This window comes from Bos indicus x Bos taurus, chromosome 9 (assembly GCF_003369695.1).
Source record: "Bos indicus x Bos taurus breed Angus x Brahman F1 hybrid chromosome 9, Bos_hybrid_MaternalHap_v2.0, whole genome shotgun sequence".
In the NCBI taxonomy this organism is placed as follows: Eukaryota; Metazoa; Chordata; class Mammalia; order Artiodactyla; family Bovidae; genus Bos; species Bos indicus x Bos taurus.
The window spans coordinates 50,388,902-50,413,980 of record NC_040084.1 but is presented as its reverse complement, the minus strand read 5'-3'; the positions used below and the strand labels follow the sequence as shown (position 1 = coordinate 50,413,980).

The window sequence follows — 25,079 nt, the reverse complement described above, 5'->3', positions numbered from 1 at the left end:
AGAAAAACATACACTAAAATTACTCTGAGATACCATTTGCTACCTATCAGATTGACAAAAATGTTAAAGTTTGGTATAACAGTCTTTTGGTGAGGTTATGGAAAAACCCTCTCCATATATGTTATGTTGCTGACAGAGTGAAAACTGTATGCCTATGGAGGACAATTTGGTAACAGTTATCAAAATTCCAAATGCGTGCATCATTTGACCCAGAAAGCTCACTTCTGTATTTATATAGATATTCTTACAGACATGTGAAATAACACACATACATTATTCATCGAGCATTGTTCATAAAGGCAAAAACACTGGAAACCACATATAAGGAACAATCAATAAGGAAATGGTTAGAATTGGTTATAAAGGAACAAGTTTGTTTTTTTAAAAAAAGGAAACTTTTTATCTTCTGCTATGGAAAGTTGCTATAATATGTTACCTTAATCAAAAGGAAAAACATACATATGTATACACACACACCACCAAATGAGAACACAAACAAAGACAACAAAGTGGTTTACAGGCAACAGCAGGGGCATCATGTAAGGGAATGCCCAGGAGGACAGTTAGGAAGAATTTCACAATGATGCTTACACATCTAATGTGGGAGGCAACCAATCTAGACTGGGGCAGTGAGACTTACAAGAAGGATATATTGTTGACACCAAGATCCCTTCTGCCATTCTACCATGTTTTTCTCTGAGAACAGAATGTACAGGGAATGAGCTGCTAATGTTACATCTCCCCTCTCTGCTCTGCTACCTTGATCAGGAGAGGAAACAAACTACCACCCCAGAATTGTTCTGCTTGGGCCTATTCCCGAGAGTCATGAAGTGGGCCATGATGAACTCAGAAGCAGAAAACATGGAGCAGTCTCCAACCTTCCGGGATGAGAACTAGTACCTGGTCTCTTCTAATCTCTGTCAATTGACCTTGATTTTGACAGGTGTGACTCAGAACACATTCATGACCTTGCCTACTGACTTTCCCAGAAAGAGGTCTTCTAAATTGGGGAGCCAAAGCCAGACTACGTTCCAGAGATTCTCTCAACTCATCTTTTGGGAACCATCCAATAAAGGCAGTTAAGTTTGTGCTTGCTACCCAATAAAACTAAACAACATATTGTTTAAGCATATAGAAGTAGCTCTCAAAACTATGGAATGATTTCTGTAAAAGTCAAAATAGTGGTTACCTGTGCTGAGGAAGAAGTATTTGAAAAAAAGAAACAGGTAGCTTTTATGGTACTAATAATCTATTTTTTAACTCTGGGGGTGGTGGTAGGGAGGAGTGCTAATAGTATTTATAGTATGCTTTAAACTATATCTGTACATGTTCTTTTATATGATGATATGTTTTATAATTAGTTTTTAATATTCCTCCCCAATAATTATGAAAGTAGGCTCTATTTATTAACTAGCCTATGATCAGCACATTATATTTCCTAGAACTGCTCGCTATTCTCTTTATTTTGAAAGTTAATGCAAGATTCAAAAATTTAAATATATACAAAGTAGGATATAAAAGTAAACATACAACAATTCATACCATGTTACTCACTCCTAAAATATACTTACATGTGAAAGAAATTGAAATATGTGTCCCAGAAGCTATTAAATATTGAAATAATCTCTAATTCAGACTCAATAAACTTGAAAATTGATATAATTTTGATACTGAGGTAAAAACTTGACTTTTTTACCTTGAAAAGAGAACACTGAACACTGAAAAAAGAAGCAAATTAGAACGGTGCAAATTCCATGCAAGAGAAATATTCAATGGACTTAAATGAAAGATGCCAATAAATACCCATGTTCACCTATAAATATCATCTATAGATAAAACTGTAAAAAGTCTATCCAGCAACTAAAGACCTCTAATTCAACTTACAAGTCTACAAATTTATTCTACAATTTGAACATTTTACCATTTCAGACATGACTTTTAATGAGCCTTTACCATACTCTGATATGTAAGCTGCAATATCACTCTTTTTTAAAAGAGTAAAAACAATGAAGCTGTTTAAATTCTTAACTTTTATTAAACTATTAGATATTTGCTTTTTTCATTGTATCCTAGCCACAAATTTACATTCTCTGCTCTAAACTGTTAAACTTAGTTAAAAGGTAGTTCATCAAGTTGAATAAAATAAATGGGTTTAGGTCCATCTACAACCTTCATTGTTAAGAGTTGTGCTTTGAGCCATTTAGATTTTAAAAAAAGACTGGTCAGAGAGCTACTAACAACTGCAGCACATTAATCAATTCACAGTATCAAGGTTCAACCAGTTCAAACCTCCTTGTTAAACTCTTTTTAAAAATAAGAATGCAAAACACATAATTTAAGTTAGCAGAGCTATTCTACCTTTAAAATCATGTTACCTAATAATGGATTAAAGTGATAAATCTTTGATAATAAAAATGTAATAATACCATTAATTTAGTGATAGCTCAAACTAAAAGGAAAAAAAGTCAAGAAGCATATATTTCTAAGCTGAAAAGACTGCCTATAAAAGAAGCCCTTATTGTGAATTTGACTTTATTTCACATATAAAAAATTTACAAATTTTCCACAAATGATCCCTTTTATCTCTCTACTTAGCAAGAAGGAGTCATATTCCTCAACTTCATAGTCACAAGAAAAAGACCTTAGTGAAACAAGATGAAAGGAGGTCAGCCATTTTTTAAGCATCACTAGAAGGGTCTGGTGGCAGACATACCGCTGTAGCCTTCCTTCAATCAAAGAACACATGGCGCTGACAAACCACAACAGCAGCCAGACTAACAGCTGTGGAGTTCCCAGGCCAGACAATGCAGCTCCTGCCCGGGTACTCACTGTACCCAACCAGCATGACTGTCCTTGCTTACGAGATAGAAGAGATCCAAGACTTGACATTTTAATTCTGCCACTCCATCTAAAAGCCTCACGTAGAGGAAGAAAGATAAGAGCTTTCAAAAACTAATGTTTCCTGCTGTACTGCCTGAGTTTTCAAGATACTGTGAATCCCAATGCATCATTACGACAAAAGAATAATTACAACAAAGAATGCCATCAATGAAAGCAAAATCGGAAAAAAAATTACGATAGATTTTATTGTTTTACTTGTAATATCAACAGAGAAAAATATTGTAAAAAGGTGACTTTTAATTCCATTTACAATGATACATGACCACCATGTAGTAAACATATTCCTGTAAATCTCAGGGGAAAAGAAAAAAAATCTTTCTAGCAACTGATGGCTTCAATTAATCCTAAAGTAACTACTGTGTCATCTGTAGGCTCAGAAGGTCAAAATGCATTTACTATTCCTAACACAGAGCATCTCTTTCTACTTTGCTACCTTGTATCAATCCCTTCAATAAGAATATCAATTCTTATTGTATCAATCCCTTCAATAAGAATATCAATTAGTAAATCAGATTCAATACTTTTTCAAATAGTGAAATAATTATGGTTACATTTTAAATAGCAAGCTTTAAAATGTATATTCATACTAGTCACTGATGATCAAGCATTAATATTAAACTTTTTTTTTTGGCCACACTGTGCAGCATGTGGGATCTTAGCCTCCCAACTAGGGATCAAACTCGTATCCCTTGCAATGGAACTGCAGGGGAAGTCCCTAAAATTAAAGTTTAATCAGCAGTATTGTATAGAATTAGATCATTAGTTTGGTAGTCTGAAACACTTAAGTTCGTATCTCCATTCTTGGTATCAGTTTCTAGATCTAAGAAAATGTAATGAATTATTAGCTCAGGGGGACTGTGCTAATGTTCCCAAAACTTACTCTTAACTGATTTCTTCAAAACAAATTACAGATAAAATATAATGCGAAATACCCTTCAATTTAACAGTTTATTCAAATTATAACATATTCAAAATAAGTGCAAATGCCCCCCAAAACTAGCTAGTTTATTCATTTAAGAAACTGTTTTCTTCCCAATTCAATACGTAAATGAAATTGTCCATTTAGAGTAAACACAGACAACATATTGAACAAACATTAAATGAGCACCTACTAAGTGCAAGGCACATAGAATACCATTCCTTGAGGAGATCACAATCTGTTCAGAGACAACAGACCTGATTTTAAACAGTAGGTGAGTAAAAAGTAAAGTCGCTCAGTCGTGTCTGACTCTTTGCGACCCCTGGACTGTAGCCTACCAGGCTCCTCTGTTCATGGGATTTTCCAGGCAAGAGTACTGGAGCGGGTTGCCATTGCCTTCTCCAGGGGATTTTCCCGACCCAGGGATCGAACCCCAGGTCTCCAGCATCGCAGACAGATGCTTTACCATCTGAACCACCAGGGAAGCCCCATTAAAATGAAGTGGAAATTCAACTCATTTAATATGATACCCTATAAACAGCCAATTAAGGATAGAACTGTAATAAACACTGTTTGGTAACTGACTCATTCTTTAAGATAATTTATGAGAAATTATTAGAACCATTACTGTCTCTTCACTGAAAACTGGCCATACAGAATAAAGAAACACTACAATGCCATGTACAATTCAAAAAAACCGAATTAAAAAAGAAAAGATACCACCCTTCATAGTAACAAAAGAAACACCTACCACAAGCACATCAGCACTTCACTTGCACCTGGTTGTTCTACTGAATATTAACATATAGATTAAGAAATATATTCACCTTGAACAGGAAACAGGGTTTTCACCTGTTACGACAATTAGGATTGGCAGGGGCTGTCCAGAGTGCTATGTCAAGAACGATTCTGAGACTGAATCCTGACTCAGTGGAACGGCGATGAAATGATTAGCAGGGTCTGCTCCAAGTGAGAAAGGAGGAAGTGGGGGATATGTGCTTTATACTGGACATCTTTAATGTCTGGCATTTTTTCCGAAAAACTGTATCCTGTTTGCATAGGACCCCACCAAAAAAGGTGTAAATAACTAATTTAATATTAGAGTCAATGAACAGCCACTAAATTAAGGGACAGGGTTATAGTAAATACTGTTTGGGAAATCTATCTAGATCTTCTTTACTCAATAGACCCTGACTCAGGAGGCTGGGACCCCAGTCCTCTAATCCCTGAGTGAATTGTAATCCAACATGGGACAATGAGGTTTCTCTCTTTTGGGAATTTAAAATTAGGATTCACAAGCAGCCAGTTCATCTTTATACATGTGGAACTGCAACATGCAAGCCGTGGAACTCCAACATGCAAGCCATGGCAGTTAGGAGCTACCATTCAGACAGGGAAGCAAAGAAGCTACTCAGTCTGCAGAGACATGCATAAAGAAAATCTACAGAGCCAGAGAGACCAGGAGGAAAAGGAGAATACTTTCTGGATTTCTGAAAAACTTCCTGTCCTGTATCCCCATTTATCTGGAATATTAGATTCCTTTTTCTTTATTTAAGCTAGTTTTAATTAATTTGTTATTTATAGTCAAAGTATATAAACTAATAAAGGATAATAGAGCTGTAAAGTGATAAAAAAAATAATCTTGTGGTAGGCAGGGCAAAAAAGAGGAGGAGGATAAACAGAATAGTTTAAAGAAAAGTCAAATTACTTTCAACTGTACGTTAAAATTTTGGTAAAATTCCTTCAATTTTGTACCTTCTTCTTAAAGAGTATATGTGATAAACATTGAGAAATCTGACCTTTGTTTCTTCTGTCCTCACTGCATCCAGCAAATAATGAAGAAGTTCCTGACTGTCCTGTTGTTGAAAACTTTTAAATGCAGGGGCCCTATGATTTAAAAACAAAACAGGAAAGAAAAATAAAGAAATAAAGTAATTATATCAATAATATATTACTATTATTTAAAATCACCTCGAAATAACATATATTCAGTATTCATATATTCCAAGGTTCAATTTACTCTTTTTTCTATAAATAGAAGCACAAAATATGGTTACTGTTCACATGAGGATGAGATCTTCAGGACACTGAAAACAATATAGCTAACATTTATTAAGCAATGACTACACATCAAGTACTGTAAATGTGTCAAGCTTCACAGTACAGTACACTGAACTTTTGAGAATTTGGGGACACCCTTAAGGTACATGATACACCACAGAATATCACAAAACTAGGAATATATATATATATATACACACACACACACACATTTTTTTTTCCAAATTTCTATGAAAGAATAAATGAATGCTTTAAAGTTAAGCCAGGTCCTTTATGAACGTGTTTATTTCTAGGCACATAAGGGTTTTGTTTTTAACCATATTGGCAATATCTTGGGAAATTTACTTAAACTCTGCATGCCTCAAAACTCATCTTAAAAAATAAGAAAACTAAGCTAGATGATCTATAACGGCACTTTTAGATTTTACAATTCTATAATTTTCTTACTTTATGCTATTACATAATGGGCTTCTGAGTCAGGACAGACATCTATTTAAACCCTGCCTTGTTCTCATGAAACACGGGAAGCTACTCAACTTCTGGCAGTCTCAGTTTTCTTATACATAAAATGGGGGAAAACAATCACGTCTTCAGAGCATTATGAGACACAATTTACATACAGCACACAGCTGCAACTAAACAAACGTTAGTTCCTTCTCTGCATGTGTGCTAAGTAGCTTTCAGTCGTGTCCAACTCTTCGCTGACCCTATGGACTATAGCCCACCAGGCTCTTCTTGTCCATGGGATTCTCCAGGCAAGAATACTGGTGTGGGTTGCCATTCCCTTCTCCAGGGGATCTTCCCAACCTGGGGATCAAACCTGCGTCTCTTATGTCTTCTGCATTGGCAGGTGGGTTCTTTACCACTACTGACACCTGGAAAGTCCCTTTCTCTTGGTAGTCCAAGACATAACAGCAAAGTCACAGTAAGTGTCAAACTACTCATATTAAGCTCTAGGAGATCTTCCCTACCCAGGAATCGAACCAGGTCTCCTGCATCATAGGCAGACTCTTAACTGTCAGAGCCACCAGGGAAGCCCAGACAAGCATATTAGTGCTTCGTAACTCATGATCATTCATATTAAGACAGTAGATGTACCCACTTCTGACAAAGCTGATTAAAAAGAACTTTGGGAGAAAGTGGTCCTCTTTCAGTCTCCTTCATGCTGTGAAGAAACAGGAACAAGGCTGAGGTCAATGGTCCTGGGCTTGAAAGTTCCACCACTAACGGGTCCTTTAAAAACAGGATCAATTCTTTGTCAGAAATAAACAATTTTAAAATAAAATGTCATTAAAAAATCTAAGAGAGAGTTATATTGTTTAAATGATGACTAAACCATCTCAAGTGTATTAAAAAGCTTTATTCCCTCATATACAAGAAAACTATATAAAAAATGAAATTAAATGCCTTACCTTGAAAAAATATAGGTATTCTCATATCTTCTGCCCTTTATTTTATATAACTATTAGCTCAAGAGTGAAAAACCAATATTTCATTGCTTTTAACTGTCCCTTCATGTACTCTCCTAAAATTATTCATTGACTTGTTATTTGTACATATTCACAAATAATCATAAACATTTATTAGCAAAACCCCATATTCTTCTTTTTTCCAAATATTTTACTAATAAAATAAGGAATGGGAATTATGTCACAAAATACATTACCTTGTACTTATTTTATACCTACTCATATTAATAATGAAGTACTGAGTGTTTTCTCCCTAATTCGGGGACTAAAACATTTATCACTTCTGTTCAACATATTACTGGTGGTTTGAACCACAATAAGGTACGGAAAAGAAAGAAAAGGCATACAGATTACAAAGGCCCAAAGAAAACAGGTGGTGAAAGAGCAGTGATCTATACTGATAGTCCCACAACTCAGGTCAACTATTATGTCCTAAAAAACTAAGACCTAAGATTGAAAATTTCCCTCTTAGAATGACAAACCTACAGTGATCAGCTATAATATCTGATTGCCATATACTAATTTCACAGCTTCAAGTGTGAAATACTTAAATCTAACATCAGATCACAGTTAGTCAGAAATCTTTTCAAACCCTATCATTATTTTGTAAAGCAGTCTTCACTAGCTCCCAAGGTGGCAACTGGGCTTCACCATAAAAATCTCAAGAGAATGAAAGGGCAGTGAGTTTACAGACTGACTTTTTAACAAAAAATACAACCATAGTGTCTTTCAAAATTGCTTCCTTCGAAGAAAAATCTAAGGTTACTACATTGGGCTAAGAAGTTTTAGAATTCCTCTTTTTTAAGAATTTCAACAGCCAGATTATGAGCTATACCTTCACTCTTTGTTCCTCTAAAACACACATAGACAAATCAATTTCTGCTGCTGCTGCTAAGTCACTTCAGTTGTGTCCGACTCTGTGTGACCCCATAGACGGCAGCCCACCAGGCTCCCCTATCCCTGGGATTCTCCAGGCAAGAACACTGGAGTGGGTTGCCATTTCCTTCTCCAATGCATGAAAGTGAAAAGTGAAAAGGAAGTCACTCAGTCGTGTCCGACTCTTCGCGACCCCATGGACTGCAGCCTACCAGGCTCCTCTGTCCATGGGATTTTCCCGGCAAGAGTACTGGAGTGGGGTGCCATCACCTTCTCCAAATCAATTTCTAACTGGACTCTTAATTATTAGTGTAATACCCTCCAAGACCACCAGGAACACACTTGGAGCAGAACAAGATGGGTTCATTACTTGTTGGTTTGAGGGGGAACACACACAACAGGGAACCATGGAGTGTCTCAATCAGAGGTATTCAAAAGAACCAATGGAGGATTTGGGTTTCAGGTGGGTGGTTTAGGGAAGAAATTAAGGAAAATAATTTTAGAAAAGGTCTGTTCTCAGTTGGATGCTGTAATAAAGTGGGGGTATTTCTACGATGAAATATCTCAATAAAAGGAAACTAGAATGAAGATAAAGCTGTAACAAGTGAAAAAAAAAGTCACAGTGACTCCTTTTGGCCAAGAGAAGGTGACTGGGATTTTCTCACTGGAAGAGTAATCTTGGTTTAGACAAAAGTATTAAGCGGACTTGTTTTGTCTCATTTAACAGTCTTGGAGTAACCTTGCTTGAGGCTGGTATTCTGTGAGGTTACGTGAACAACATGGCCTAACAGTGGGTATCAGGATAGCTTCCAAATGTCAGAGGCTGCCTTTTCCCCTTTCTCACTAGTTTAAAAACTCAATATCAAACTAGGCTCCAGAAAACCTTCAGATGATCACTATTAAAATTAAATCTACCTTTAAAGGATAAAAATGCTGTATTTAAGTAAATGTTACCATTAACTATCAATTTTATAATACAGATTTTATAATATAGAACAAGAATCCTAGATGTTTCATTCAACAAAAATCAAAATGCTTTAGTCTTTTCTAGTATGTCTACTCAAAAGCTGCGTCAGTATTTTTTCTGTTGTTTGACTTATGAGATGTTTGAAGCATAACATATCTTAAAGCTCTGATCTTAGAAGTTTTAAGTCTTATTATTTATTTTCACAAAATGCTTTTGAATTATTTTTTCAAATTCTCTGACTACCATCTCAATGGATAGCTCTGAGAAGTAAGAAAAATAGATTTTGGCAACATCACCAGCTTATCTAAAAAGAGCTATTATCCAGATAATTATAATTCTTACCAGTTGAGAGTCAGAGGAAGGAACAATCTTGAGTTTTGTACCATGTTCTTTGATTTCATTCATCAATTCAGTAAGAATGTAAGACTGTGCCAAGTTCTGAAAGAAAATAAAAGTATTATCTTCTGATTCAGTTATAATATGCCTCCAATTTCACAGAATAAATACTCTCTCCAAGTTTCAAATATCATCTGATATAGCAAAAATGTCTTTAGGTTTTAAGAAAATTTAACTAAATACATTTTACATTTAATAAATATCACTATTACTGACAGAGCCATGGTAAAATACAGAGGTCTTTCAGAATCAATGTGGAAAAAGAAGGCATATGTACTATATGACAATGGCTAAAGTGAAAATGAAAGTCGCTCAGTCATATCTGACTTTTTGCAACCCCATGGCCTATACAGTCCATGGAATTCTCCAGGGAGAATACTGGAGTGAGTAGCCTTTCCCTTCACCAGGGGATCTTCGCAACCCAGGGATCGAACCCAGGTCTCACACATGGCAGGCGGATTCTTTATCAGCTGAGCCACAAGGGAAGCCCAATGGCTAAAAACAGCCAAAAACAATCAAAAAGAAAACAGATAAACTTCTAGATGAACATTTAGCAGTCCAAGGTGTGCTTGCTATTTGACGTCCAAGGTGTGCCAAAAAACACAAATTAATTAAAACAAACTTTTACATTTTACAAAGCTTTCTCATGGCTCTTACCTGCATGACCGCATTAAAGAAGCAAGTATTTCCTAAATTTGTAATTCCCTTTACAGATGTTACACTGCCACCTTTTCTTCCCTTATTTTTTTCACCTGTTTCACATTTTTCTTCACAAAGTTTTATGATTCTAGAAAATGCACCTAAGTTAGAGAAAACACAATGGATATGAGATTTTAAATACATATCATTTGATACAATTTAAATATATTATTTAAAATTAAATAAGATTTTTCCTCTGAATCAGTGTTTCTGAGAGGCAAGAATACAAATGGAAATAAGTAGTTCTTGTTTTGTATCTTACAGCTAAAGTAATTCATTTTAATTCATCCTAATACATACACATCCATTCTTCAAACCTCCCTGTAGAATTCCAGGTGAATTTAAAAATAAAGTAGTTTAAAATGAATTTTAAACAAGCAAGTAGAAAAGATCTTGGTTTCTAAATACCATTGTCCATTAAAACAAATGAAGACTCTTTGAAGAAAAGGCTGATTCTAAACCTGGGGCAGCAAAAGAGGCAAAATGAGCCTCTACCATTTTTGTTATTCCAGAAAATAAGTGCTCCAAAGAAGAAAAAAAGATGAGTATGTCAAAATACACAGGCATCATTTTGAACAGGTTTCCAGTGGTCCAATTTGGAACAATTTGTATATCAAAATAAAGAAGAGTACTGATAAGAGTATTACTCAATGAACAAAATGAGAATGGGTCTGAATTGATAATAGACTTTTTAAATGAGGATAAAAGAAAAAACGTTTCCTGACAAAAGAATGCCAATTAATAAACAGAAGAAATGTGATGGAATTTTAAAAACACCATACAGTAGTAATTTGGGGATGGTATAGTTCTTACTTTCTATAAATTAGAAACTGTCAAAATAAAATCCATGGATGCTCAAGTCTCTTATATAAAATGGCACAGTATTTGTATGTAACATACACACATCCACCCATATACTTTAAATCATCTCTAGATCACTTATAATACCTAATACAATAAAAATGCTATGTAAATAAATAGTTGCCAGTGAACAGCAAATTCAGGTTTTCCTTTTAGGAAGTATCTGGAATTTTGGGGGGAATATTTCTGATCTGTGGTTGGCTGAATCCAAGGATGCAGAACCTGGGGCTAGGGGGTGGGGAATCCCACAGCATAATATAAAAAGTAAAATATCTAATACTTAAGAGTATGGTAAAGTGCATGTTTTGGGCTTACTGACTTGCATAATTAACACTGATTTGCAAATTATATCAATTCATCATGTTTAATAACTATGAAAATGAAGAAAAATTTCTAACATTTATGAACTGGTATTATTGATTATTATCTATTTAACAGATTTCTAAATCATTATAATTTGAAGTTTGACATGAAACTGCGAAGTTCTCAAATCTTCTGATTTTAAAGGGATGTTCTTTTATATTCCTTTCAACTCTCAGATTTTACAGTATTTACAATTATATTTTTATTTACTTAATACTGACAATGGAGAGGGAAATGGCAACCAACCCCTTCCAGTATCTTGCCTGGAGAATCCCATGGACAGAGGAGCCTGGCAGGCTGTGGTCCATTGGGAGTTTCAAAGAGTTGGATACAGCTGAAGTGACTTAGCATGCACGCATGCAATACTGATATGCTGTCCTGCATTGCTAATTAACTTTTAAGTGGCTGTCTGCTTCTCCAACCAGATTCATGGAGATAAGAGAATGTCTCTTATGACTGCTCTATCCTCCACAGGGGTGTGATGTTGAAGAGAACATACATATTTTAAAAGCTCAATATAAATTAAAACCAACAACATTAAACAGCAAATACTGTCAAATTTTAGCTTTATATGCTTCCAATGACTTCTTAAGAGGAAATAAATTAAGACATCTCCTCCCCAGCCTTCTGTACAAAAGCATTATGGGAGATATAAAGGCGCTGAGGCGGCCCTTTTCTCATGGACAGGAGTGGAAAACAAACACCATCAAGAGAAACCTCAGTCTCAGGTACTGGCAGACTGATATCATGCACACCTTGTTGGTCAAAGGAACGACCTGTGACTTTTGCCAAAGGAAAGGCTTCTAGCCATAGGGTTCCACTATCAATCAAGTGGGATGATTAACATATTTTCTTATATAGTTTTTATAAGGATTAAATGAGCTAAACTTGCTTTGCAAAGTATCGGGCATGCTAAGCACTTTGTAAGTGTGTGAAAAACAGCCCAGAGAGCCCCCCGAAATTGCTATTCATGCCAACATCCACATCTTCATGAGCTATTTGTCATGTCCATTGTTTGTCTGCTCTCACTTTCTTCTCTTTAATCATTTCCGGTATTTTCTGGGGATTTTCCCCTCAAGTTTATCTCATTTCTAACTGGATTTCCTAAATTGCTAATGTGAGTTTTGCCTTTTACATTGACTTCATGGTTTTTGTGATCCTGCTTTTTTTCCTCATGTGGAAACATCTTAGGGAGAAAAATAGATCTGTGGATTCTCAGATGTTTCTTTCACTAACCAAATCTATTACAAAGAAAAGATTTTTCCTTCAACTCAACTTTTACCCTGTGACACAACATTTTATCATTAACTCTATTACCTGTTTTCCCCCCTTTATTCCTACGTTAAACACTATTGGTTGTTACTGGATATTTGTTATCCAGATAACGAGGAGTTGTTTTTAAATCCCAACCCTAGAATTCTGAATTAACACAGAAAAGAACTAGAAAAATAGACCTCTCCTCCTGTCCTCCAGATATTAAAAATAAATGATAAGAATTATACCCCATACTAGAGCCTGGAGACAAAGCTCGGTACAATCAATGGAGAGGGTCACTGAAGTACAGAGGCCAGGCGTAGAGAAAAGGAAAAGCGGGAAAAGGCCAGACAGTATTCAAACTTGCAAGGAAATGCAAAAGCAAATGAAAAAAGCCAGCCAGTGCTGAAGAAGCACTGCACAAACAAGAGGAAGCCCCATGCTGATCCTGGCTTGCAAACGGGAGCAGTCCACCTCTTAATTACATCTGATATTCCAACTGAAGTCCAGAATTGGCAGATTTCAGGCTCTCATTGTAGCTATTGCCACTGGATGGCTTCACAGTGATTTTTAAGAGATTTAGGACAAAAGAATAATTAAATCCAAGCAGTGTCCCGTCTTTTGGGGCAAGGTTGTTGCTGTGATTTTACAAAACTCATTCTCCAACTGGTTAAGTGATTTGCCCAGAATAAAAATGATAATCTTTTGATTATAAATCCATTGTCATTTTGCCAGGTAATTTCTCTTCAGTGATTTATGCTCAATGAGAAGAATTACAAAAAAATAGCAGGCAAGATTCGTACAGATTTGACTGTTCTCAACCCCTAACAAATATGACTTCTCACAAGTATTCCCTTTAGTTAACGTTCTTAATAAATGTTGCCATGTTTTAGCTTATTATGAAAACAGAGTGGCTGGGGGAAATAAACTATTAACTCCATATAAATATATACTATATATCTATAAATTATATTTATTATCACTTGGGAAAATACTTCCAGAAGTAACTTATATTTTAATCTTATAAGGCCAAATAGTATTTGTTAAACCATACAGTGCAAATGATTTATGTATCTGTATATCACATTTACCCATCAGTTTTCAAAACATCTGGGATAGCATCTTAAAGTAAACAATGTTCATAAGACCATCTGGTCAAAACTGCAGGCAAAAAAAAGCATAAGCATATGGAAAACCAGATTTTACCCTTCCCTTCAGCAGTAAGGGATGACAAATGTCAAACCTAGATATATCCACGCTTCACTGTGCGATGCTTTTCAGCACCACCTGGCTCTCCATGCAGAGCCACCAAATATGGACAGCACTGCCAGGAAGAACATATCCACGGGGCAATGGCAATAAAAATAGTTTATTTCATGGTTAAATAGCTACTTCACATAAGTGGCAAGAGTCTGTTTTGTTGACTTATACATGTAACTCTGTGAGAACACGTTCAAAATTAATTATGTTATTAGGCTTGAATATTAAATAGATCCAATAATAGGACTAGAAAATGGACTGACATTTTCTAAGAACTATTTATATGTATCTTATTTAAAGTGCACGTTTTTCATTTTACTAAGCAGCATGGTTACAATGAAACAGTTATATATGAAATAGTTTATATAAATATATGTAAACTATAAATGTAAAAGGTAACAGTTCAAATAAAATTGCTTTATTAAATGTCCACTGTGTACCAGATACTGTATGTACCACTATCTATAATTATTTATAATTGCCTATGATTTATGACTGGAGTATAAGGAATTGACACACAGTGAATAGCATAGAGAAATTTAGCCTGAAATTCATGATTACATCATAGTAAAACTTTTAGAAACTAAGTATTCATGTACATTTGCTTACTGAAACTGTCAGCTGCGAGTTTAAGTTTCTAGTTGAAAACAAGGGTGTTTGAATCAGTCTCACAGTTATCTGACCTACAGACAGGTATGCATTTTAATAAAATGCAATTTGTTACTTCCAACGTAGAATAATTACTGATCATTTTGCTTTTAGAGACAACAAAGCTTTCTCAATCTGGCAGCAATTTTAGATCATATTCACTTTAAGAACTCTTCCTTTATGAACACAGAATGAATGCAACTAAGGGCTGAACTTCAAGATGTTTTGAAGGATGGTATAATTAAAAGGACAAAGCTGCTACAACAACAACAACAAAATAAACCAGACAAAGTCTTCACTTTCTGGCTGAAGCACCAGCAGAGCCAAAATAAAGAGAAAAGAAAATGTTTTCAAAATTTGGCTAAGATTATCTAAAAAGTAATCTTAAGCACCTCAAATTTTGCTACAATAAAAATGAGTCCAACACAAAGATTCCCTACCGTTTAAACCAACTCTAGATATTAAATCAGAAGAAGGCAACTGCACCCCACTCCAGTACTCTTGCCTGGAAAACCCATGGTCGGAGGAGCCTGGTAGGCTGCAGTCCATGGGGTCTCGAAGAGTCGGACACGACTGAGCGACTTCACTTTCACTTTTCACTCTCATGCATTGGAGAAGGAAATGGCAACCCACTCCAGTGTTCTTGCCTGGAGAATCCCAGGGACAGGGGAGCCTGGTGGGCTGCCGTCTCTGGGGTCACACAGAGTCGGACACGACTGAAGCGACGTAGCAGCAGCAGATATTAAATTATAAACTTTAAAAAATCCTTAATGTACCAGAAAATTGTGAGTGAATATGTTTATAACCTTAGAATAAAAAGACTTTCAAAGCATGATCTCAAAGGCTAAAAAACCGTTACAGAAAAGACTGGTGGACTTAGTAACAATGACTAAAAATTTCATTACTGCTCCCTCCAAACCCCCAAAAACAAAACCAAAAAAATCGCTAAAAACTATAAAGAAAGTTAGACACAGAAAAAAGAGTATTCTTGCCAACTATATCCTTTGCATAGTCTTTCTAGAGGGCAGCTTAACAACAGTAATCAAAATTCAAGATGTGCTTATAAATTGGCCAGAAATTCCAAAAAATTTAACCTACAGAAACAGAGAAGCAAATACAGAGATGCAGTTTTGCTCATCACAGGACCAAAGATGCAGTTTTGTTCATCATGGGAGAAGGCAATGGCAACCTACTCCAGTACTCTTGCCTGGAAAATCCCATGGACTGGGGAGCCTGGCAGGCTGCAGTTCATGGGGTCGATAAGAGTAGGACATGACTGAGCGACTTCACTTTCACTTTTCACTTTCATGCATTGGAGAAGGAAATGGCAACCCACTCCAGTGTTCTTGCCTGGAGAATTCCAGGGATGGGGGAGCCTGGTGGGCTGCCGTCTATGGGGTCACACAGAGTCGGACACGACTGAAGTGACTTAGCAGGAGAAAACTGAAAACAACCAACAGTGGATTTGTTGCCAAATAATATCAAACGTCGCTCTTTTCGCAAAGGCATAAATATTTGTGAACTGTCTTGGTTAAACCAGAGCTGGAACACTAGTGCATCCTGAGTGTCCCATAGGCATGAGGAAAGCAAACTTATTTTGCAGTTTGCTTATTTAAAGAAAGAATCTGAAAGCATCATCTCCTCTGTTAACTTTCCTCATTGTAAAGATCATGATCAAACGAAGGCACACAGCTAATTGTACAGAGTAGATTCAAACCTGGGCAATCTGGGTTCAGAATCCACACATCCATTATGATCTGCTATCTGTCTAACAATGGATGATAAGGTTTCTAAGTGTAACAACTTGAGACACTGATGAAATGCTAGTGGTGATAGAAAAGACTACTGCTTTCAAGCAAAAGTTGTATATAATCAATTGCTGGTTGTCTTTGGTGTATGAATTTATACCTTTATTAAAGTTATAGCAGCCCTTCTCAAAGGGTTCATCAAAAAATATTAAGCCCTAATACTCTACGTACCCACTGTATGCAATTTAACATCTTCCTCTATACCCAGAAGGGTACAAGTTAGCACCATTTTGGGGAGAACTGAGTAAATTCATTCAAGTGGTTTTCTGTGTTCTGTAATTCGGAAGAGGAACTCCAGATTTAAATCCCTACAGGTAATAAGTTGTTTTTTTAAATGTTCAACATTTTTTTTGTCCCTAACCCCGTTCATATATGGGAATAACTATTTTTAGTACTTATTTTTTGAAAACGCAAATTTTAGGCATACGACTGTCACTTTATAGCAGAACTGTATTATTTATTTTAAAAAGTATTACATTATATATTGTTATTGTAAAAGGGTACAATATTATTTATACTCAGATATATTATTTCAGATTCCAAATGTATATACTTTATTATTTCAAAAACAGGTACAACAAACTTAATAAAACCAAAGAACCAACATGTCTTTTAACATCAGGAGCATAAGCTTGATGAACAGAATATAATATTTCATGCTCTCTTTAAGTTCTTTGAAAATGGCATCCCATCAATATTACTCAAATTTACTGGTTTAGAAAAGAATGTGGGGTTCTCTATCATCTGCCTAGTTCACATATATGCAATGACACAATTTCGACGGGAATTCCTGTGTTTGTAGAATACTTCTGTGACATTTACAAGACTACCAAAATGAGCAATAAGCCCTCTGGGAAAACTGGCCCACATATTTCTGGTTTTCTGGGTGGGTCTCACAAGAAAGTTTTCTTGCTCTTTTTCCAATCTTGTGTTATATATGACCTTTTCATTATAAGGAGATTTTATTTGTTGTTTTTAGTTTTCTGATATGTGTTTGAGGTGGAGATTGTGGAGAGTTTTTTTTTTTTTTTTTTTTAAAGCAAATCCTAGCATCAGATGTGAGATCTACACAGCTGTAAGCATTCTTCTGGGAACCAGCACTAGGGTTCCCTCAACTGCTTAATGCAATTACCTAAACCAGTCATGTAGTATTAATGTAATTTGCCCATTTCTACAGCTGAAAAGATTAATCTTTAAAGAATAAAAAGGAAAAACTTGCTATCCCACTATTCCTCTACCTTGGAATCAAATAACAATGACTTCACCTGTTTGTTCTCCACATTCCTCTACCTCCTGGCTAACCACTGTCCTTAGAAGTCTGGATTGAGTCATATAATAAAATGACACTGCCATATGAGTGGGCAGGTATACATACAAGGGCATTCCTATCTAACTCCATTGCACAGTAAGTGGTCTTTCTAAACTACGTAACTGATCATCCACTTCTCTGCTTAGAACCTATAAGTGGCTCAATACTGCCTGCAAGATAAACTCTAAACTTACAAGGCCCTTCAATTGGTACTTCCACTTACCTCCAGATTCTCACCTCTCACCATGGCCATCATCACAAAACTCAATCTTGCAGCTATACAATCCCTAAACAGATCCTTCATCACTAAGCTATCTCCCCTTCCCTTTCTGCTTAGCTAATATTTAGCTGTCCTTCAGCTCCCTGCTTAGCTAACATTTAGCTGTCCTTCAGCTCCCAGCTTAGAAATCTCTTACTCTAAATAAAAATTTCCTGGATCCTCTAGGTTAGATACCACTCCAAACTGTTCTCATAGTCCACTGTACTTGCTCCATCACAGCACTATTTAAGCAGCAATTATAATTATGACTTGTCAATATCCCTCACTGACTAAAAGATCAATAATGGCAGGAACTGAGAAACAGATCTGTCTCATGCACTACTGTATCTCCAACATCTAGCAGTTTCTGGCACAAGGTAGAAACTCAGCTATATTAGAAGACTGAATGAACAAATAATTTGATAATATTCAGGGGTGTTTTGGTGAAAATGCAATTCAGTTCAACAGTATTTACTGCCTAGTTCTATGAGAATCAGAAAGAACATAAGCCAGGGTACATTCCTCAAGACACGTACAGTTGTATAAATCAGACACAGATACACACAAAAGCTGAACACCACAAATCCGAGTGTTAAGATTATAATGTAGGTTACACAGAGAGATAAAACAAAGGACTGGGAAAGTGTCACTGAAGTAGGATATAAGCCGAGCCTTCAGGCAAGAAAGATGGAAGACAGAAACTACAAGGATAGAAATGTGCTAGTTCAGCAGTTCTCAAAGTGGATCTGAAGATGACCTCCATCTCTTGAGCGTCCTTAAGCTCAACAGTATTTTCGTAACAAGCCCAAGATGTTATTTGGTTTTTTAACTTTCATTCATTCTCAATTATACGAAGCAGTTTTCCAGCAGCTACATGCCATGTGATATCAGAACAGACTGGATGCATAAGTAGCTATGAGAATCCAGCTGTTTCTATTAAGCCAGACATTCAAGAGAGTTGTAAAAATGTAAAACAATGCCACTGATTAGGTTTGTGTTGTTCTGGAAACAGTTCTCTGTCCTAAAAATATGATATTTGTGTTAACATGTCATGGAATTACTACTATTTTCCAGTAAAATTAAAAAACATTCTAATTTTTTTAGTTTTAATATCTAATATGAGAAATATTGATAGAGTCTAAAGAGCTACTGGGAACAAAAGTTGAGATTCACTGAGCAGAGAGGCTAAACTAGATGCATCAGATGTGAAATGAGACCAGGCATCATGTAACTTAAAAACATGTTTAACGTACAGGTACAGGCTTTCCTCTCAGTAGTTATTTTTACTTAACATATAAAAAGGCTCCTTTTAAGTCACTCTTATCCTTTCACTTGAACACAGTGAATACGGTTTAATAGTCTTTTTGAGTTCCCATATACAGACGTTTTTATATTTCCACAATCTTCATGATTATCATTTAAAATAACTATATAATCATATCCAGCATTCTTACAAACCTCAATAGCAACTTCCATATTTGATCTGTAAAGCATTTTATAATAATATTACTATCCCAAAAAACTTACTTCTAGAATACCATGGGATCTTATTTTGAATCAAACTTGCCCAAGAGCTACTGAAACTTGGAACACAGAGATAATAACATTTTGACCTAGACCTTCTGGAAACCCTGAATTCAGAACTATGTCTCTCCCTGACTTTAAAGGTTCTACACACTCTCAAACTCCTTCAAGAACCTGTTTCCCCATTCCAAGTGCTACCCTGGTTTCATAAACAGTTAAAGCTTACATTAGCACTTCCTTCTCACCACCTGAAATGATGTCTTCTACCTGTCCAAAGTTTATCCTTTAAGGACCAACTTGGAAGCCAGCTCATCCACTCATGCGTGATTCCTACTGAGCTCAATTGAACACTGTATTCCTCTTTGAATTTCTGAAGGACTCTATGTGAATATCACTCAAAATATAAATTCTATTCGAATTACATCATTATATTTTTTATTTCACACCTTAAACCTTAAGAAAGGTCTTGTCAACCTCTATTCTCATGGGAAAGATGGATAAAGTGCTGAGGAAAATGAGGCTCAGACAAGACTTCCCTGGTGGCCCAGTGGTTAAGACTCCACACTCTCAATGCAGGGGGCCTGGGTTTGATCCTTGGTCAGGGAACTAGACTTCATATGCTGCAACTAAAGACCCCACATGTAGCAACTAAGACCTGGCACAGCCAAATAAATAAATAAATTTAATATTTAAAAAAAAAAGAAAAGAAATAAAAGAACCTGAGACTCAGATAAACAATAATCTGTTCCAGGTCACAGAGCTAGTGACTGAAAAGAGTCAGAATTGAATGTCAAATCCCCCCACGATTTTTGTCCCATTCTACACTCCCTACCTTACAATATCCTTTGTGATAATAAATATACAAGAAATCTGTAAAATTCAATGGAATCAGACTGTCTTTATTCTTAACCTCAAGGAAACTCTAATGTAAAAAATCCAGAGGGAATAATTTCTACAACTGTATTTTTGGCACCCATGCCATCCTGTCCCTGCATTTCTTCTTTTGGCCAACGAAAGTAATGTGCAGCCTTCAGGAGACAGCCATCAAGACCAACATCTGCTCTCTAAGTATTAAATATCTACAACCACCATATTTTCCAATGAGTGAGTGATAAAATTAATCGTTTCTTCTGCTGTCCAAGAACCTGAGTTTACCTCCTCTAGCTCCTCCTCTAGTGTTTTCACTATTACTGTCTCAGAGCAATAGCTAATAAAAATCATTCTCTACTGGGCTACAGAAAACACAGCTGAAAACTATACTTTTACATAATTTTTCAGTTTCTGATGCCACCTACTAAGCAGTTCAATTCCTGCTCCAAAGGCATTTCAAAATTATCATGGCCATTTATCCCCATTTGCCTTGTTAACCAAAATCCTGAGATCCGTACTTGATGCCTCCTACTCTCCCTCACTCATTACACCTAGTCCACCACTCTCCACCAGAACCCCTCCTCATCTCTTACCTGCTCTACCCCAATAACCTCCTTAAGGATCTCCCCACCTCCACTCTTCACGCACAACAGTCCATTCTCCATTTGGCAGAGTAATCTTTATTTTTAAAAAAGATGGAATGACTACTACATTTCTACTTAAAGCACTTCAACAGTTTCCATGACTTTTCCAATAAAATAAAAATTCTTTACCATGGAATTCCCTATGGTATTCTTCATAACCTGATAACCGTATCTTAACTTCATCACATTCTGCTCTCTGCCAGCAAACCACACTCCAGCCACGTAAGCCTTTCTTGATCACTATGACCATGAGACCACCTATCATGGCAATCTGTTCCTTTCCTTTGTAGCACTTATCAGAAGTTACATGTGTGTTACGTTTGTCTCTCTCCCTATGCTCTAAACTCCATGAGGACAAGTTAAACCTGCTTTTGTTTTACCACTTCATATCAAATAAAGTATTAAGTGGTAGGCACTTAACATTTTTGATTGAATAAACTGCTTCTCTATGTATTCTTAATATATATTAACATGTATTACATATTACTTGTATGTTAGATAAGAAAATACAACATATACATCACTTCCATAATAAAGAATTTGGCTGCTCTTTGTTCCAAGTTCCTGAGAAGACCTCTCTAAATCCTTGGATTACCAGAGTGACTGGAGAATCTATTCTACTTATGGTGGGCCCCTCACATCACTCTTGATAGTTTATGTTAGCAAAGTATCTTTTTTATTCATGTGGGACTTTAGAGGGTGTACACTAATGAGATGACTCGGGATGGGGGCCAGCCATACCAGAAAGAGCAAACGTGTGATTAGAGGGTTGGGATACTGGAGGCTCAGTTAAATCCTGTGGCCAGTGATTCAATCAACCACGCCTATACAATGAAACCCTACTAAAAACTCCAGACACCAAAGCTCCAGTGAGCTTCCCTGGTTAACAATACCCTGGGTGTACTGACACATCACTGCACTGGGAAGGTGATGCATCCTGATCCCACAGGAAGAAGATACAAAGCTTCATGTCTGGTACCTTCCCACATCTCAGCCTATATCTTTTCTTTTGGCGGGTCCTGATTTGTGTTTTTTTTTGTTGTTGCTGCTATATTGAAACTATAATTTTAAGTATAGCACTTTCCTATGTTCTGGGTCATTCCAATAAATTATTGAACTAAGAAGATAGTGGGCACCCTGATAGCCAGTTGGTCAGAAATGCAGGGGGCCTGAGAACTCCTAGCCTGAGAATGGTGTCTGATGTGAGGGCAATCTTTTGGGAACTGAGCCCTTAATCTGGCAGGTTAGCCTAACTCCAGGTAGTGAATGTCAGGATGGCATTACAATGATAACAAATAACAGACGTCATTTCATAAATATGTGTCAAGGTTTATGTAAGTATTTTTATACACATTACTTCCTAATCTTTAGAGAACACGTCTAAGCGTTACAACAATCCCACTTGATAGAAGTATCATATAAATAAGAAGTTAAAGTCACATAGATAATTAAATTATTTAGGTGGAACCGAAATTCAAATTCAGCACCATCTGACTCCAAAGCCCACAATCCAGTAACTTATCCTTTCCATCTTCTCATTATTAGTTATGTAAGATAACATCACAAAATCGCTACCTAAGAATTCACAGCACTCATACTGAGAGGTCACACTAAAACTCAAAGTACTCTTTATAAATGTATCATTTCTTTATAAGAATTATAAAATATTATACCTTAATACAAATTTCTTTAGCAACTGCTGTGAACTTACTTGTTTGTGTTTTAGAAACATGTTTCTGGAGAAAATCAACTATCTGAGCCAAAACCTTCTTATTACAATGTGTTGATAATTTTTCATCACACTCATAACACCTAAAAAGAAATAAATTTAAGCAAATATTATGAAAACATGTTCAGTAGTTTTGCACATCAAGAAATAGTTAGTATTTATCCACTTTTGTCTTTAAATTAAGGGGTAAGGGAAATACATAGGGTGAGGCAAAAGCAATGAGATACATCTACAGACAAAACTGGGGACAGTTCATACAGAGCCTAGTATTCAAATTTAAGAGTTTGGGTCACTTATCCTAAGTGTAATGGAGTGCCATGAGAAGTTTTTAAGCAAGGGTTGCCATGATCTGATTTACATTTTAAAAACATCACTCTGTGTAATGGCAGATTGGATGGCATCAGGAATAGCCGGAGATCAGGGTAGATGCAATGGCTCGAGAGAGAAATGAACAGATTTATATACTTTCAGGTACAGGCAGGAACGAACTGGACATGAAAGAGACAAGGGAGAAGCTGATGTGGGTATGTCAAGTGACTCTCGAACAGGAGCAATTCTGCCCCACCCACACCCCTGGGGACATTTGGCAAAGCTGTGAGACAGTTTTGATTATCACAACTGGCAGAGCTGCTCTTGGCACCCAGTGGTTAGAGGCCAGGGCTAACTCTGTCCTCTCATGAGACAGGCCCCTTCACAATGAAGAATTATCAACCCAAATGACAACAGTACTGAAACTGAGAGATCCTTAAGTTTTCACAAACCATATATGCTTAGGCTATCCCCTGTAGAGAATTACCAAACCAGTTGACTATTGAAGAACTGATACTTTCCTCCTCTGGAATTCTAATTTAGCAAAATCAACTAGCAAGAATTTTTCTTTAATGTACAGAGAAAATGTTAAAGAAAACTAGAGGTATGACTAAATTTCTTTCTTACTTAAATTTTATATTCATGGATGTTAATTTTCTTATTTTACAGATTGTGTTCAGGCTTAAAAGCACAAGCTGATATAATAGCTTTAGATATATTACCTTATAAAACTCAGATACTTTTTATAGTAGACACAAGTACTAACCAAATCTAACTTACCATATGATCCATGTGCTCAGATTAATTATAATACAGTGAAGCTCTGCTCTCCAACTCTTGAAATGCTTCAATGAATGCTGGCCTTCTGAGTTTTTACCACATCCCTAAAGATAAATAGAACACTCTTTGTATGACTTCCATATAAGTTCATTTCAAATTAATCAAAACCTAAATTATCCTTAAATGGCAACCCACTCCAGTATTCTCACCTGGGAACTCCCACAGACAAAAGAGCGTGGCAGGCTACAGTCCGTGGGGTCACGAACAGTTGGACAGGACTGAGCATGCAGCAGCACGCAGCACACTCTTGATATGTCAGATATGAAAGTGAAAGTGGAGAGTGAAAAAGTTGGCTTAAAGCTCAACGTTCAGAAAACGAAGATCATGGCATCCTGTCCCATCACTTCATGGGAAATAGATGGGGAAACAGTGGAAACAGTGTCAGACTTTATTTTTTTGGGCTCCAAAATCACTGCAGATGGTGACTGCAGCCATGAAATTAAAAGACGCTTATTCCTTGGAAGGAAAGTTATGACCAACCTAGATAGCATATTCAAAAGCAGAGACATTACTTTGCCAACAAAGGTTCACCTAGTCAAGGCTATGGTTTTTCCTGTGGTCATGTATGGATATGAGTTGGACTGTGAAGAAGGCTGAGTGCCGAAGAATTGATGCTTTTGAACTGTGGTGTTAGACTCTTGAGAGTCCCCTGGACTGCAAGGAGATCCAACCAGTCCATTCTGAAGGAGATCACCCCTGGGATTTCTTTGGAAGGAATGATGCTGAGGCTGAAACTCCAGTACTTTGGCCACCTCATGCGAAGAGTTGACTCATTGGAAAAGACTCTGATGCTGGGAGGGATTGGGGGCAGGAGGAGAAGGGGACGACAGAGGATGAGATGGCTGGATGGCATCACTGACTCAATGGACGTGAGTCTGGGCGAACTCCAGGAGTTGGTGATGGACAGGGAGGCCTGGCGTGCTGCGATTCATGGGGTCACAAAGAGTCGGACACAACCGAGCGACTGAACTGAACTGAACTGAATGTAAATTGGTCTTTGTAAATAAGAATGTTAACTGATACACAACTAATGAACCCCACAGGAATTAAAAGATTAAAAAAAAAACAAATGGCTGAAATTTGGCAGGGGGGGTTTTGTTTTAAACTTTTTAA

General features: G+C 36.5%; 1 protein-coding gene across 5 annotated transcripts in view; it reads right to left on the bottom strand.

Annotated features, from left to right (window-relative positions):
- Positions 1 to 25,079, bottom strand: part of USP45 (ubiquitin specific peptidase 45) — a 58,694-nt gene that overhangs the window by 24,301 nt on the left and 9,314 nt on the right. For all 5 annotated transcript variants that reach the window (XM_027551344.1, XM_027551345.1, XM_027551346.1 and 2 more), the window contains exons 4-9: positions 23,907 to 24,010; positions 22,800 to 22,900; positions 10,247 to 10,389; positions 9,536 to 9,631; positions 6,984 to 7,114; positions 5,620 to 5,707 (exon numbers count right to left, since the gene is read on the bottom strand). In XM_027551344.1, the coding sequence (XP_027407145.1) occupies positions 5,620 to 5,707; positions 6,984 to 7,114; positions 9,536 to 9,631; positions 10,247 to 10,389; positions 22,800 to 22,900; positions 23,907 to 24,010 (663 nt within the window). The remainder of the gene's footprint in view (positions 1 to 5,619; positions 5,708 to 6,983; positions 7,115 to 9,535; positions 9,632 to 10,246; positions 10,390 to 22,799; positions 22,901 to 23,906; positions 24,011 to 25,079) is intronic.